Source organism: Crocuta crocuta, unplaced genomic scaffold (assembly GCF_008692635.1).
Source record: "Crocuta crocuta isolate KB4526 unplaced genomic scaffold, BGI_CrCroc_1.0 scaffold408, whole genome shotgun sequence".
Taxonomy (NCBI): Eukaryota; Metazoa; Chordata; class Mammalia; order Carnivora; family Hyaenidae; genus Crocuta; species Crocuta crocuta.
The window spans coordinates 4,626,296-4,641,008 of NW_027527444.1; the positions used below are offsets into that span (position 1 = coordinate 4,626,296).

Below are 14,713 nucleotides of genomic sequence, written 5' to 3' on the forward strand. Positions count from 1 at the left end.
CGGCTGGGCTACAGAGTGCACATGACTCCAGCCTACTGGATACTGTTTTTAAGTTATGAGACGCTGAATATTCAGTAATATGAATTCATTAGTTCTTTAAGTGGATGCCTTTTCGTGTAGAAAGTGATCACATGACAGTTTACTCTGTGCACCTGTTACACGGCGTCGACTAGAACAAGCAGAGAGTCCCCCGGGTGTGTTACACTGTGGAAGTGTGAAGGGGCAGCCAGCGCGGGGGAGAGGGCGGAAGAGGTAGCCTGCAAAGGACATGAGATCAAAGAGCGGGACCGGCTGACATTCAGTACGTGCAAGACATCGATTTAGTTCCCACGTGACACGTTAAGGGCTGTGCCACGGCACAAGGCTGCCCTAAGCAAGGCTTGTCGCTCCCGCAGGTCACCCAGCTCTACGTTCCGGCTTCCAGACACGTGTGGAGGTTCCGGCGAATGGGGAGGATCGGCCCCCTGCAGTCGAGCCTGGACGGTGAGTTCTCTGTGGCCTCGTGTGCTCCTCTTTCAGTTCAGGGGTGCGGGCTACATCCTGTACCAGGAAACTCACTCTTTTCAGTGTGCTGTTCTGCGATTTTTGATAAACACATGCCACCATGATCAACGATATACAAACCATTCATCATTCCAGAAATTACCTCATGTTCCTTTGAACTTAGCCCCCGCCCGGGCCAGGCCTCAGCCCCTGACAACCACTGATTTGTTTTTGTCCTGGTAGCTTTGTCTTCTCCAGAATGTCTTTAAATGGAACCGTATAATGCGTAACCCTGTGAGTCTGGGAGGGAAAAGTCCGGGCAGACCTTGAAGACTTTGTGGGTTCTGCTCTCAGCCACTGCAGTAAAGTGAGGTGTATGTTGCAAAACGAGTCAAATGAAGTTTTTGGTTTTGCAGCACATGTAAAGTTTAAGTGTGCAATAGCATCATGTCTAAAGAAACAACATTCATACCTTCACTGAAAAATATTTTTAGGGACGCCTGGGTGGCTCAGTGGGTTGAGCCTCTCACTCTTCATTTTGGCTCGGGTCGTGACCCCGGGGTTGTGGGATTGAGCCCTGCATCGGGCTCCGTGCTGAGTGTGGAGCCTGCTTGGGATCCTCTCCCTGCCCTCCCTCGCTCGCACTCTCTCGCTCTCTATCATATTAAAAAATACACTTTTAGCCAAAGGTGCTATCATCTGAGTTGTTTCAGTGACTGGTAATCACGGATCACGGATCACTGTAACAAACATAATCATGAAAAAGTCGGAAATGTGTAAGAATTCCCAAAACGTGACATGAGGGCGCCACATTGCAAGTGCTGCTGCGGATGGTGCGCACAGGCGGCGGGGCGCGGGGTCAGCACAGAACTTCCCTTCGTAACACGGTGCCGGCCACGTGCCACAGGGCGGGCGCACCCGCACCCCACACTCAGCAAAGGCTTTACAATGTGTTGCAGTGGGTTTGGAGTCCCCGCCGCTGTCTGTCTCTGAGGAAAGACAACTCGCCATCCTGACAGAATTGCCCTTTGTGGTTCCATTTGAGGAGCGAGTCAAGGTACGCAGTTTGGTTTCTTCACAGGTTGCGCGCGTAGTGGTCCCTCACATCCTTTCCGTGGTGAAGCGACACCGACCAAAAGTCTCCACAGATGCCTGGTGCCAGGCTGATTCTGTGGTTTTTAGTTTTCTCCTCAGATGGTGATGGTTGACAAGGATTTGTAGCAGCATATTCTGGGGGCGCCAGGGGGGCGCACCCGGCTGAGCATCTGACTCTTGATCTCAGCTCAGGTCACCATCTCACAGCAGGTCGGACCCTGTGTTGGGGTGGGGCCCGCGTGGGATTCTTTCTGCCCCTCCCCCACTAGTGGGCACGTGTGCGCTTTCTCAAAATAAATAATAAAATTTTTTTTTAAAAAAAGAGCATAGTCCAGGGGCGTNAGCATAGTCCAACCAAGTACCTCCTTATATAGACTTGAAGGATTTTTCCCTTAGTTGTAAGTCTAGCTCAAAGCCATTACACCAGTCGTGTTACCATGGGAGGAAGAGGTCCTTTGTCTAGTAGATTTCATGTTATTTTAAAAAAATGTATATTTTTTGAAAAGATACGTTTCTGTGCATTATGTTGAAGTTATTTATCACAAACTCTGTAAAAGAGACTTAGGTAGTTACATTAATTTCTTGCCTGGTCATTTTTGACTAGTGTACAAAACTTTGTTTATCTGTTTTGAGATTTTAAAATGTTTTGTTTGTATTGACAACAATACAACTTAGCAAATTTCTAAAAACTACCANTTTTTAAAGTTTATTTACTTAGAAAGAGAGAGTGACCTGGGGAGGAGGAGAGAGGGAGAATCCTAAGCAGGCTCCCTCGCTGTCAGCACAGAGCCTGATGCAGGGCTCAAACCCATGAACTGTGAGAATATGATCTGAGCTGAACTCTGCAGTGGACACTTAACTGACTGAGCTGCCCAGGTGCCCCTTCCCGTCTCTGTTAAGTCATGGTTTCAGGAGGGTAATTTTAGTGCCCACTTTTTATAGGATGAGCAACAGGCTAAATTTCTTTTAAAGCTATTGGTGTTTCTTTATTAAGACACTCACACTCACACACACTCACACACACACACACACACACTCTCTCACACAGCACAAATGCAACATTGCATAGCTCCTGAGCTCCCTCTACTGGATTTTTAACATCAAAGAAAAATCAGTCGAATTCCTCCAGTACACAGCTTTGCAAAGAAAGCTATTCTTTCTTTTTCTGTCACCTGGGTTTTTCTAAAGGGTTTGGAAACAAAGTACTGAACATATACTACAGCATGAGACCTTAAAACCTGTTGTGAGATGGGGAAGAGGAGCAAGATTACAGGTACACAAAGGTCACACACTTACCGATACGGCTGCAAGTCCATATTTGATACCTTGGCTTTTAAAATTCTTTTCTGAATTTATGGAGACAGAAAACTTGAGATTTATTTAGCAGTTTTTTGTTGCTTAACTTTATAACAGAGTCTTGTTGCAGATAACCTGACAGCTTCCCCTACTCGTTAGATCTTTCAGAGGCTGATTTATGCAGATAAGCAGGAGGTGCAAGGGGACGGCCCATTTCTGGACGGAATTAATGTGACAATAAGAAGGAATTACATCTACGAAGATGCTTACGACAAACTTTCCCCAGAAAATGGTACGTGTGCGTGCGCGGTGGGGGCTGAGGGGCTGTTGTAGAAGCGGGTCCTCGCTGAAACGTTAGTGCCCTTGTCTCGCTCTGCACTGATTTCTGTACACAGGAGGCGTGCTTCAGTGTCGTGCAGAGAGACCGGAAGGGTCTGTGCTGTCGCAGCGCTTCGGGTCGCACGTAGAGGTCAGGGACACGTTTGGCTCGTGTGAGCACGTGACAGCCAGCGTTAGGCGTGGTTTACTCATCTGTACGGTCATCATCTTTCCTTCAGAGCATGGGACCCCTGCTGCTGCATTCAGGCAGGGCCGGACCGGTGCAGGCCACAGCGGAAGTTGGCAGCACCTGGGTCACGGCTGCAGGACACGCGGGCGGTCCAGGGGCAGAACCTCGATTCAAGTAACATTTTTCTTACGGAGCTAATCTTCTTCTGTGGGAATAACGGAGGGCGGCCGGCATCAGTCACCGGTCCCTTCCGCCCCAGGTCCTGTGTGCGAGGGTTCGGTGCTCACATAATGTAGTTTTCTCACCTGCTCTGTGCCAGAGCCCTCTGAAGCCACAGCGCCGCCACGAGCGCTCCGCTGTCCAGCTTACTGTCGCCCCGCGTAGTTTGTTTGTAAGTTTTACATGTGAACGGGACGAAATCCGGTACTCTGACTCAAGCCCAGCACACTTTTGAGAAAACCCGGACCTCCTCCCTCAGGGCTCTTGGGTCCCCATGAGTGCGTGAGAGTCACCGTGCTGTGTCTCCCACCCAGCCCGGCGCTTGCGCCGTCTCTGAGTCCTTATCCTTGTTGGGCTCGAAGCTGCTGCTCAGTAGATGTGTGTTAGATTTGTGATCACACCTGGGGAAAATTCGAGACGAAATGATAAATTTGCCAGTGACTGGGATGTGGTGACAGCAGCAATGAGGCGTGGGTGGCGCTGGAGGGTGTCAGGAAGGGCAGGCGGCTCGTCCCACACAGCTGCTCCTGTGCACGCCTGCTCACTCCCTGCACCTGCTGCAGGTGGGGCGCCTCGAGATGCCGCTCGCAGCGGTTCCAAGTCAGCTTTAAAGCCATTTCATGTAGACGATTTGTAAAGACATTACTAGCCAATTAGAACAAACCCCAAATTTCCTAATGAATCCTTAAGCTTAAAGTCATTCAAAAGTTGATTCTACTCAGGGCGCCTGGGTGGCTTAGTCGGCTAAGCGTCCGACTTTCACTTGGGTCATGATCTCACGGTTTGTGGGTTCGAGCTCCGCGTCGGGCTCTGTGCTGACTGCCAGCTCAGAGCCTGGAGCCTGTTTCAGTCTGTGACTCCCTCTCTCTCTGACCCTCCCCTGCTCACACTGTCTCTCTCTCTCTCTCTCCTAGAAATAAATAAAACATTAAAAAAAAAAAAAGTTGATCCTACTGTCTGTCCCTAAGTGTGTTCTGATACTTGTGCTGAGTTCAAGCGATTTGGAAAAATCTTCTCGTAGTACTTTGGTTACAATGCTTTAAATCTCCATGGATGCTCTGAGTCAGGCCTCCTTAATAAGACTTTTCAAACCATGTATTAAAACTGGTATTTCATCAGCGCAAGGAGTCAAATGTCATCTCCAAATGTTTTGTTTACTTTCCGGGAAATTGGTGTGAAGTGCTTTGTTGACTGATCATTTACGTATAATCAGTTAATATGATCACCATGGATCATCTAGTCCTTAAAACAAATCAGTCCTTCCTTCACAGATGCTCAGCGTCTGGCATCTCAGAACAGGTGTCTGAGGTGTGGGCGTCGGCCTGTAGGAGGAGAGCTGGCTGCCCTGGGCTCACGGCTGTGGGCTGTGGCCAGAGCCCTCCCTGCGCGGTGCTGCCCCCGGTGGGGGGTGGGGGGGCCGGAGCAGTGATCACCTCACTCTCAGGGTTGCTGTGGCTCTGGCCGTCATCGCTCTTCTCGGATGAGAGTCTAGTAGGGCCGGCCCTGGACTGTGCTCCCTCCCAGGAGCCTTGGTGTGTTAGCTGCTGTGGTTGCATTTGTTTGTTTACTGGGCAGGATTTACTACATTGTTTTCCTGAAGAGGAAATGGTAATAGCATAAAATCAAAGTAACATTTCACTTAGGGTTCTTTTTCCCCACTAAAACCTTAGTATGTAAGTAGATGTTTTAAAACTCGTCCATAGAAACAAGTAGTGTCACGATACCTCGAAGGCCGGATTTGATTCTGAAAATATTATTATTATTGTTATCATTACATGTTCTTGTTTATAGAAATGAGCTTCGGGGAACCACAGAAACTCAATTCTAGCCAAAGTAGAGGGGCGAGTGCTGATTGCCCACTGAGTCTCCAGGCGATAATGACACTCCCCCCTCCCCGCCCACCCTGAGACTGTTGAGGGGGGACCGTGGCCAAGTGTCCCCCACCTGCAACATTTGTATGCTGAGAATTGTTACAAAATGTGCTGCTAACTGCTAATGCTTTGAAAAACATTATATACGACGAAGAAATGCTTATAGTTCATCCTTTAAATTGGGTATTAGAAGGAACACGTAAGGTGAGAAATACCCAACTATATTTTTGTGTTGCATGTACAATTATCTGCTTAGATTCCTTTGGGCATTTTACCTGGATCTTGAGACTGAACATACTTTGTAACCCTGTTGATCAAAGTAGATGCAGATAACATACGTGTGGAATCCCATCATCACTGAAAAGCATGTTCTTCCTGTGAGCATAGGTCAGTTTTAAAAACAGAAGAGATGGGGCACCCAGCTGGCTTGGCTGGTAGAGCATGCAACTCCTGATCTTGGGGTTGTGAGTTCGAGTCCCACGTTGGGTGGAGAGATTGCTTAAAAATAAAACCTTTAAAAAAAATAAAAATAAAGACAGAAGAGAATATAGTTGAGTATAAAAGCCTGTGCTTTGCAGGCAATAGAGAGATCTTTATGTTGTAGCACCCCCGCCACAGTGTTAGCTGTGTGTCTTTAGATAAATAAACTGACCTTCCTTGTCCTTGGTTTTCTCACTGCAGAGTAGGGAGAATTCCTAACCCAGAAGGTTGTTAAAGGACTTGAAGTAATGTGTGTAAAATTCTCGCAGGGTAAATCATCATTGATCGTAATCCCTGTACAGAGTACAGGTGAGGCTGGAACCAGGTGGCTTACTCTGCCTCCCTGCTTGGGGTGGGGTGGGGGCGGGTAAACGTGGGCGTTTCCACGGAGCTCACCTGCAGTGGCTCTGTCGTCGCCTGCAGGATGGGGTGGGCCTGGCCGGTGCCAGCCAGGGAGAGACGGGCTTGCTGCCACTGCCCACAGTGGGGCTGCGCCCCGTCCATACGTGAGACCGTACTGGCCCTGTTGGGCCACGTGACTGACCACCGCCAGGTTCGGTGACTTCGGAAGTATCCGCACTTGTCCATCTCGGTGTGGGAGGCTCAGCCAACAACGCGATCCGCTAACCCTTTCCCAGAGTGCTTTCTAGAGGTCCTCTGTCCCTTGGGACATCGGCCTCACGGGAAGCCTGAAAGATGACGGCTGCTCCTGAGAGCCCAGGAGCAAAGCGGCACCGTGTGCTGACCGGGGCCCTGCGCCGCCCCGAGCTGTCGGCATCGCCCCGGCCCCACCCCACCCCGCCCGCTCCCGAGTGGGAAGAGGTGAAGGACAGGTCAGCTGCTTTCTCAGACCCGCACCTTGGTCAGGCCTGTCCAGTGAAGACCACCTGGTTCTGGCTTTTGGCAGAATCACTTTTTTTTTTTTTTTTAATGTTTTATTTCTAGGAGAGAGAGAGAGNGCGCCCCTTGGCAGAATCACTTTCATTGGCTGGTATTCGGGGCCTGTGTCCCGAGGCCCGTACCGAAGGCCACGTATCATCGCCAGTGAGTCCAGGGCCGTATCCCTGCTGACAGCAGCACTGTCCTCTTGAGGACCTGTGTGGAAATTTCTCTAAGATAGCACGCATAATTAACCAACTTCACAAACGTTTGTATTTTAATCTTGGCGGCGCACCATCTCCGGAGAGACTGCCGCCCTCTTCAGCCGCGCACTGGAGAGTCTGGGGCTCCGACCCGGGCTCTGGCGGCCCTGCATCACTCACCTTTCTCAAAGGCTCTGCAATGTTCATTGCGCCGATGTCTTTATCCGTTTATGGTTTTTGCCTTTCCTGGTAACAGCTGCTGTTCCCCTGATGTTCTTAGGTGCTTAGTCCCCTCTCTCCTAGTATAAGTCTCCTGGTATTTTAGAGTGTCGTGAGCTTTAGGGTACGTGGGATGACTTTATTTGCTCCTGAACACTCCGTTTCCCCTCACCTCTATTGGCGCCCTTGGGGGAATTACTGGTCAGTCTATTTCATCATCTGTTTTTAATCTCATTGATTGTTTTCAGTCCTGCATGAAAATATCTCTGATATTCTTGCTCCCCTTCACAAAACTTCCCGTAGTAATACTAGCTTGTTTAAAATTTTTTCTCCTCGCCCCCATTACCCCTCTGTCGTCACAGAGCCCGATTTGAAAAAGCGGATCCGCGTGCACCTGCTCAACGCGCACGGCCTGGATGAAGCTGGCATCGATGGCGGCGGGGTTTTCAGAGAGTTCCTCAGTGAGCTGCTGAAGTCGGGGTTCAACCCCAATCAGGGGTTCTTTAAGACTACTAACGAGGGCCTTCTGTACCCCAGCCCAGCTGCTCACATGCTCGTGGGAGACTCCTTCGCCCGACATTACTACTTCCTGGGCAGGATGCTCGGAAAGGTACCGTGTTCTCAGACCACGGGAGGTTGAGGTTTTGTGTTTCCGTGTGGACGCTGTCTGTTTCACTGAAGACCTTTATTCAGAATTACTGAGGTAATTTTGCACGGTATTCTTTTATGTAGTAACTGACACTTCATCGTTATATGTCACACACACAGTAGCCACAAGCATACAGTATTTGTAGAGCACGCAGAGCCCGGGGACACAAAACATAACCTGTACGCGGTATTGCTGGCTGTCGGGGTGTGTGCTGGAATTACTAGAAAGCTCTCTGTTGCTCTTGTTGCTGGCGTTACAAGTGGCTCTTCAAAGGTTCCGTTTAGAGTGTCTGAGGCGGAAGGCCACTGTCACTGGGGATGGGGTAAGTGGTACATAAGTCATTGCAAATTCTAGGAAAATGGGCCATTTCAAGATGACGTGAGGGTCATGCTGTCATGAGCAGCACGTCACACACCCGCCGACTGTCCACACACGGTTTACCCTGTACTGTAAATGACAGGACACCTTCATTCTGCAGCCTGGTGGAAACTTCTGTTTAATGGTGAAACTTTGACAGCCCCCCGCGCTCCCCCCCCCCCCGCCGTCTCACGGTTCTGGAGGCTGGAAGGTCGCCATCCGCACGCCGCGGGGTCTCCTCGGGTGGGGACTCTCGTCCCAGCTCACGTCGGTGCCTTCTCACCGTGTCCTCACATGCTGGAAGGGGTGAGAGGCTCTCCCCGGTCCCTTTGAGAAGGACGCTCATCGCATCCCTGAGGGCTCCCCACATGACCCCGTCACTGCCCGAGGCCCTGCCTCCTAATGCCACCGCCCTGGGGACACAAGCGCTCAGTGTGCGGAAGGTGGGGACAGCGGGCCAGGGGCTTTATTTAAACCAAGGGTGGCTAACTGCTTTCTGCAGAACAGATCCAGTCCAAAAAAGAGATTGGGTTTTCTTTCTTTTTAATTGAATACTAACATTTTTTAACATTTTTATTTTTATGTTTATTTATGTTTGAGAGAGAGAAAGAGCACGAGCAGGGGAGGGGCAGAGAGAGAGGGAGACACAGATTCCAAAGCAGGCTTCAGGCTCCAGCTGTCAGCACAGAGCCCGATGCGGGGCTTGAACCCATGAACCGTGAGGTCACGACCTGAGCTGAAGTCAGGCGCCCCTACTTTGTCCATTTCTTTTTTTTTTTTTTATGTTTGTTTTTTTTGAGAGAGAGAATGCAAGCTGGGGAGGGGCAGAGAGAGGGAGACACAGATTCCAAAGCAGGCTTCAGGCTCCAGCTGTCAGCACAGAGCCTGATGTGGGGCTCAAACCCATAAAGTGTGAGATCATGACCTGAGCTGATGTCACACGGTTAACCGAGTGAGCCACCCAGGCGCCCCACGTTGTTCATTTGTTAAATTGAGTTGTTTGTCTTATATTATTAAGTCCTTTATATATTCTAGTTCAAGTCCTTATCCGACATGTGATTTGCAAGTATTTTCGCCCATTCTGTGTGTTGTCATTCACTTTCTTGATGGCTTCTAATGCATTTGTTTTTCTTTTGTTGCCTGAGCTTTTGCAGTCTTGTCTAAGAAACTTGTGGTCACACGGTTTAAGCCAGGGTCGCAGAGATTCGTAGCTGCTTGTGTTCTGAAAGTTTTGTCAATTTGGTTCTTACGTGTAGGCCTCTGCTCCGTTATGAATTAGTTGCTGTAGACGCTGTGAGTTAGGGACAGCCCTTCTTAACCATTTGTTAAGAAGACTGACCGGGTGCCTGTGCCAAGAGTCATTGACCGTGAACAGAAGGGTTTATTTCTGAACTCTCGGTTGCCTCACTGACCTCTCTCTGGGCTGGCGTGACGCTGTGTTGATTGCCGTACCTTTGCAGTCAGTCTTGTGCGGCGTGTGTACTCTGATGACGAGAGGTCACAGCCCTGGGACCCGACCCAGCACAGGGCTGGTGGAAGGACACCAGAAGGTGCTGGTCCCGGACACACGTGGGCAGAGGACACGCCGTCCTCCGCCACTGGTCCCACACGGGGCGGTGTTGGTCACGCAGCTCTTGGCCTGGGGGCGGCCGCGCTTGACCCCACCGCCACGGCGGTCCGCCTCTCGGCTCCCCTTCCGTTTCAGACACCGCCCCCAGACATTGGCCTGACGTTCAGGTCCTTAGCATACGTGTCAGATCATCTCACTTCATTTTACCACATACCCTGCCTCCCCCCACGACGCCGTGTGCTGGCTTTGGGCTCGTTCTCCCTGAGATCCCCTCCGCTCAGCTCCCTCTGGAGCTTTCATAACTCATTTCCTGAACCTCTTTGAGGTGACACGTAGTCCTTTCTATGGAGGTGAGCCCACGGATCTCCTACAGCTATAATAGTAAAACCAAAATTTAAAATAGTAAACAAGGTGAGCCTTTATATTGCTAGACTAATACCCCGTAATTAAAAAAAAAAATTTTTTTTAATTTTTAAGTAATCTCCACACCCCATGTGGGGCTTGAGCTCATGACCCCAAGATCGAGAGTCATGTGCTCTACGAACTGAGCCAGCCAGGCCCCCCGAAATAGCCCCTGAGTTAGGTGGTTTTCACACAGTGCAGTGTCAGGCAACATAGTGGCCTCATTTGCATGAATGAAATCTTTTTTTTTTCTTTTTTTCTTTTTTTCACGTTTATTTATTTTGAGGGAGAGAGAGACAGAGTGCAAGCAGGGGAGGGTCAGAGAGAGAGGGAGGCACAGAATCCAAAGCAGGCTCCAGGCTCTGAGCTGTCAGTACAGAGCCCAATGCGGGGCTCGAACTCATGAACCCATCAGATTGTGACTTGAGTCAAAGTCAGAGGCTTACCTGACTGAGCTACCCAAGTGCCCCTGCATGAATTAAATCTTACTAAAATTTTATATTTTAATTTTTTATTTATTTCTGAGAGAGAAAGAGAGACAGCATGAGCAGGGGAGGGTCAGAGAGGGAGACACAGAATCTCAAGACAGGCTCCAGGCTCTGAGCTGTCAGCACAGAGCCCGACGCGGGGCTCAAACCCATGAACTGTGAGATCATGACCTGAGCCGAGTTGGACACTTAACCGACTGAGCCCCCCAGACACCCCAACACTCCTCTGCTTTAATGTGCATCTCTTCACACCAGACTCCAGGGACTTTCACCCAAAAATGGAGTTTATGTGAAGTGTATCTCTTTAAAACATAGTGAGGGTTAGATAAAATCAGTGACAAAACTATAGTTATTTGAGGATGGTAGATAATTTAGTTTCACATATTTGAATTTTTACTTATATAATTTTCTGCATTTTCTGGAAATTCCTAGGGGAATGCTAGTTTCTAATAGATCTGATTATTATCTGATTACAAATGGTTAAACTTTGTACCACCATGTTAAAAATTGTCCACATATAGGTGAGTGTAATAGTATAGCACTAATAGTGCGGTATCTGAACATTAAATCCTTAGCAGAAGAAAATTGTATATTGATTGATTATGATATTTATTGGGTCATAATGTATTTAAATTTTCTTTAATGCACATGTTAGTGATTGTTTACCGTGACGAAGTGCAGAGAGGCCTTCAGGAGCAGTCCTGCATGGCAAGAATTACCTCATGTCACTGGTCACTTCTCAATTAAAAGTTCCATTAGCAGATGGTTCCTGCCTCTGGCATGGGTCGTGATTGCATTTCATCGCCTGTAAATCAGGCTGTGGACAGGGAATAAATAAACAGCTCAAGGATGTGGTAATGTCATCTTGAACTTTTTTTTTTTTACAGATAGAAGCACCTAGGTCCATTTAAACCAATTAAGTTCAGAAATTTATTGAAGGAAATCTTTTATCATACTTGAATTCTATTTGAAAATGGCTTTTCCCTCTTGCTTCAGAATATTGATTTAATTGGAACAGGATGCCTGTAAATCAGATTATTTGCTAATATCTCGGTCATATATTTCAGATTTCTAATTAGCAGACTCACTTCCACGTGGTTTACAGTTTTGTATTTTAGGAGAACACAGTGTGCATTTAGTGTATCATAGAGTGGAATAGTTAACAGTCTATCCTGAAATTTTTGAGAGTTGGGAAAATTCATTTTTAGATCTTTGGGGTTCCTTCACAAAATGCTCACCAAACCTACTGAGCCTTTAATAAAAGTGAAGACTGAAGTGAGTATAGTGATGTAGTTACCTTGGTCTTTAAATGGCGAAGCTTCTCTTTTATGGTATCTTGTTCTCAACCCTCAGGCTCATTAGGGGTCAGAGTGACTGAGCTCCCTCATCGGACTGTCACTGGACTCCGTGCTCTCGTCTCTAAAGTTAATAGATCTTTCCCCTCAGGTTTTTAAACATAATATTCAGCCGGTAGTTGATCATTCTTTGCTTAATGCAAGCCTTCCGATCAGTGTTAAGTTTTTTTACCTTTGGCATCAGCACGTTCCCCGAGCAAGCTCTCTCTGATCTCCCGGCTCTCCACGGTGGACAGCCCATTAGGAGTCTGCTCTTGTTGACCTTCAACTTTTTGTGGAAGTGGAAAAAAGATCATAATAATTTACAGATGATTATTTTATTTGACTCTTACCCCCTCTGAGAACTGTGCCCTTAAATCCTTCCAGCTTTCTAATAACTCACAACTTACATTCTTTTCCTATAAAAACAAAGTGTTCATCAATCTGAAGATGGTTCTTCTTGTCAGTTAAGGTCATGGTTTCCTACCCAAGTTTATTTCTTCAAACTTGAACATGATATAAAAATAAGTTAGATTGTGCAGTAAAAATGACAAGTGTGTTCCAGAGTGCAGTTATCTGCACTGCCTGAAAGGATTACTGTCGTTTCAGCCCCGTGGAGGTGCTCACCAAAACCCTTGCTGCTGCTGCGTAAAGTGGACCTTGCTTGCTCTCGAGACGTCCCCTGTTGTACCCCTGGCGCACCCCGCGCTAGTTAGCCTCGGCCAGTACTCCTGCGAGGCCGCCTTCGTTCTCTAGGCCGCGCTGAGTGGCCACAGACTTGCTGCCCCTGCTCCAGCATCCGCTGCTCTGGTCTCGTTTGTGCAGTAGGGACAGTAAATACTAAAAAGTAAAATGTAGCCCATTTAAATTCTTCTGAACATTCAAATACTAATTTAAAAGTAGTAAGTGTATTTTTATGAAAAGCAGACCAAGGAAAGATACATATCGTCACTCCTGTTTCCAGAATTGCGATCAGCTTCGGGAGGCAGCAGGCGGCCCTGAGCTGAAGGCCCTGAGTAAGACCAGGCAGACGGGGGTCCTGGCTTCAGCAGCCGGGTCTGAGCGGAGCCGCCATGGGAGACGAGTCAGGTTGCGACGACCTCCTTGCCCTGGGATTATAAGTAGCTTCTGCAGCCAGGGCACCACGCGTGGGGAGACGGGTTGCAGGTACCGCGGGCACTCAGGTTGCGTGGTCATTACTGTCTTCGTCCTGGGAGGTGGTGTTGGAGAGGAAGTGGGACCCCAGGGGCTTTGCTGAAAACTCAGAAGCTGGGATGTGAAGGAGGAGAGAGAGCAGGGCCACACGCATCCTGTTCTGAGAACCCGGGGGGCATGAGTGTCATCCCCCAAGAGGGGAAGGCTTGGGGAGGGTGACGGGATGTTTGTTTCTCCTTAGGCCTGAGGCGTCTATCAGACATTCTGTGGCGATGTCGGCTGCGTGTGCGGTTGAGTCTGTGGGCCTGGGGTGGAGGGGCAAGGTCGGGCCTCAGGTCGTGAGATGGGGTGGGGTCACCCAGGGAGTACGTGTAGCTGGAGGAGAGGAAGCGCTGAGTCCCGGGCTGTCCTCAGGCTGAGAGTTCAGAGGCTGGAGGAGGAGGAAAGGCCACCGAAGGTCAGGGAAAGGCAGCTGAGCGCAGGGAGCCAACCTGAAGCCGCGCGAAACAGTGTTTGAGGGGAGAGACGGTGACGAACAGTCAGGTGCTACCCGTGTGGCAAGAAAATAGGGCTGAGAAGTGAGCATTTCACAGCATGTTCAGGAAGCTCGCCCGGGGGGTGGAGGCCAAAGCCGTAGCACGTGGGTTGGCAGGCACGGAAGCAGTGCCTTCTGGAAGTACCTATTAGGTACCATGTCCCTCGCCCGCAGGGGACCCCGGCTCCCGTGTCCCGTGCCCGCAGGGCACCCCAGCAGAAGTACATGTGTGCACCAGGATGGTCGTAGGAATGCTATATTATGTAGCCCCAAGGGAAACTACCCAGACACCCCTCCGAAGTACAGCGGGTAAGTGAATTGTGGGACATTCACGTGAACCAGGGAGTGACCCAGCCACAACTACTCACAGCAGCACGGAGGAGTGGCACACACCTAGTGCTGCGTGAGAGAGCTGGAAACAACGGAGAGCATTCTGCGGGACTCCAGCAAAGCTAATTTCTGTTGCTGGGCGTCGGGTCCTCTATCCTTGGGGGGACACATGTGGGTTTCTGGGATGCTGGGTCCTTTTCGGTCCTCTCCTCTGTTCAGCACCGAGTGCTTTTACTGAGTGGGTTTACTCTGTGAGGACCAGTTGGCTGCACACCTAGAACCGGGGTGCTCTGCTCCAGGAAGGACGGGGCGGGGGGTACAGTCACAGCTCGAGGGGTGTTCTGCAAAGAAGATCTGAGCGGTAGCTTAACCGTGGGGCTGATAGAGCCTAGTTCTTGTTTTCAAGAAGAGAGAAGGCAGAGTGAGCGGGTAACGGCCACACAGTCAGGTCAGGGTCAAGGCCAGGGAGCTGGCAGCCACGGGAGGCACTCCAGTGGGCGCTGTGGCCCAGAAGCAGGGTAGGGAGAGGGAGTGAGGGATGGAGGTCCCAGCCTCACTTTTCCCGCGAGCGTAAGAGTGCGAAGGCAGAGAGAACCGCCGGTGGAGAGGGGTGCTGAGGGGGACGAGAGCAGGCAGTGCC

General features: G+C 49.6%; 1 protein-coding gene across 1 annotated transcript in view; it reads left to right on the forward strand.

The window, feature by feature from the left end:
• The window catches only part of UBE3C (ubiquitin protein ligase E3C), an 80,579-nt gene that overhangs the window by 34,312 nt on the left and 31,554 nt on the right, over positions 1–14,713 (forward strand). The window contains exons 10-13 of the mRNA XM_077761708.1: positions 396–483; positions 1,443–1,540; positions 3,034–3,166; positions 7,616–7,863. Coding sequence (XP_077617834.1) covers positions 396–483; positions 1,443–1,540; positions 3,034–3,166; positions 7,616–7,863 — 567 coding nt within the window. The remainder of the gene's footprint in view (positions 1–395; positions 484–1,442; positions 1,541–3,033; positions 3,167–7,615; positions 7,864–14,713) is intronic.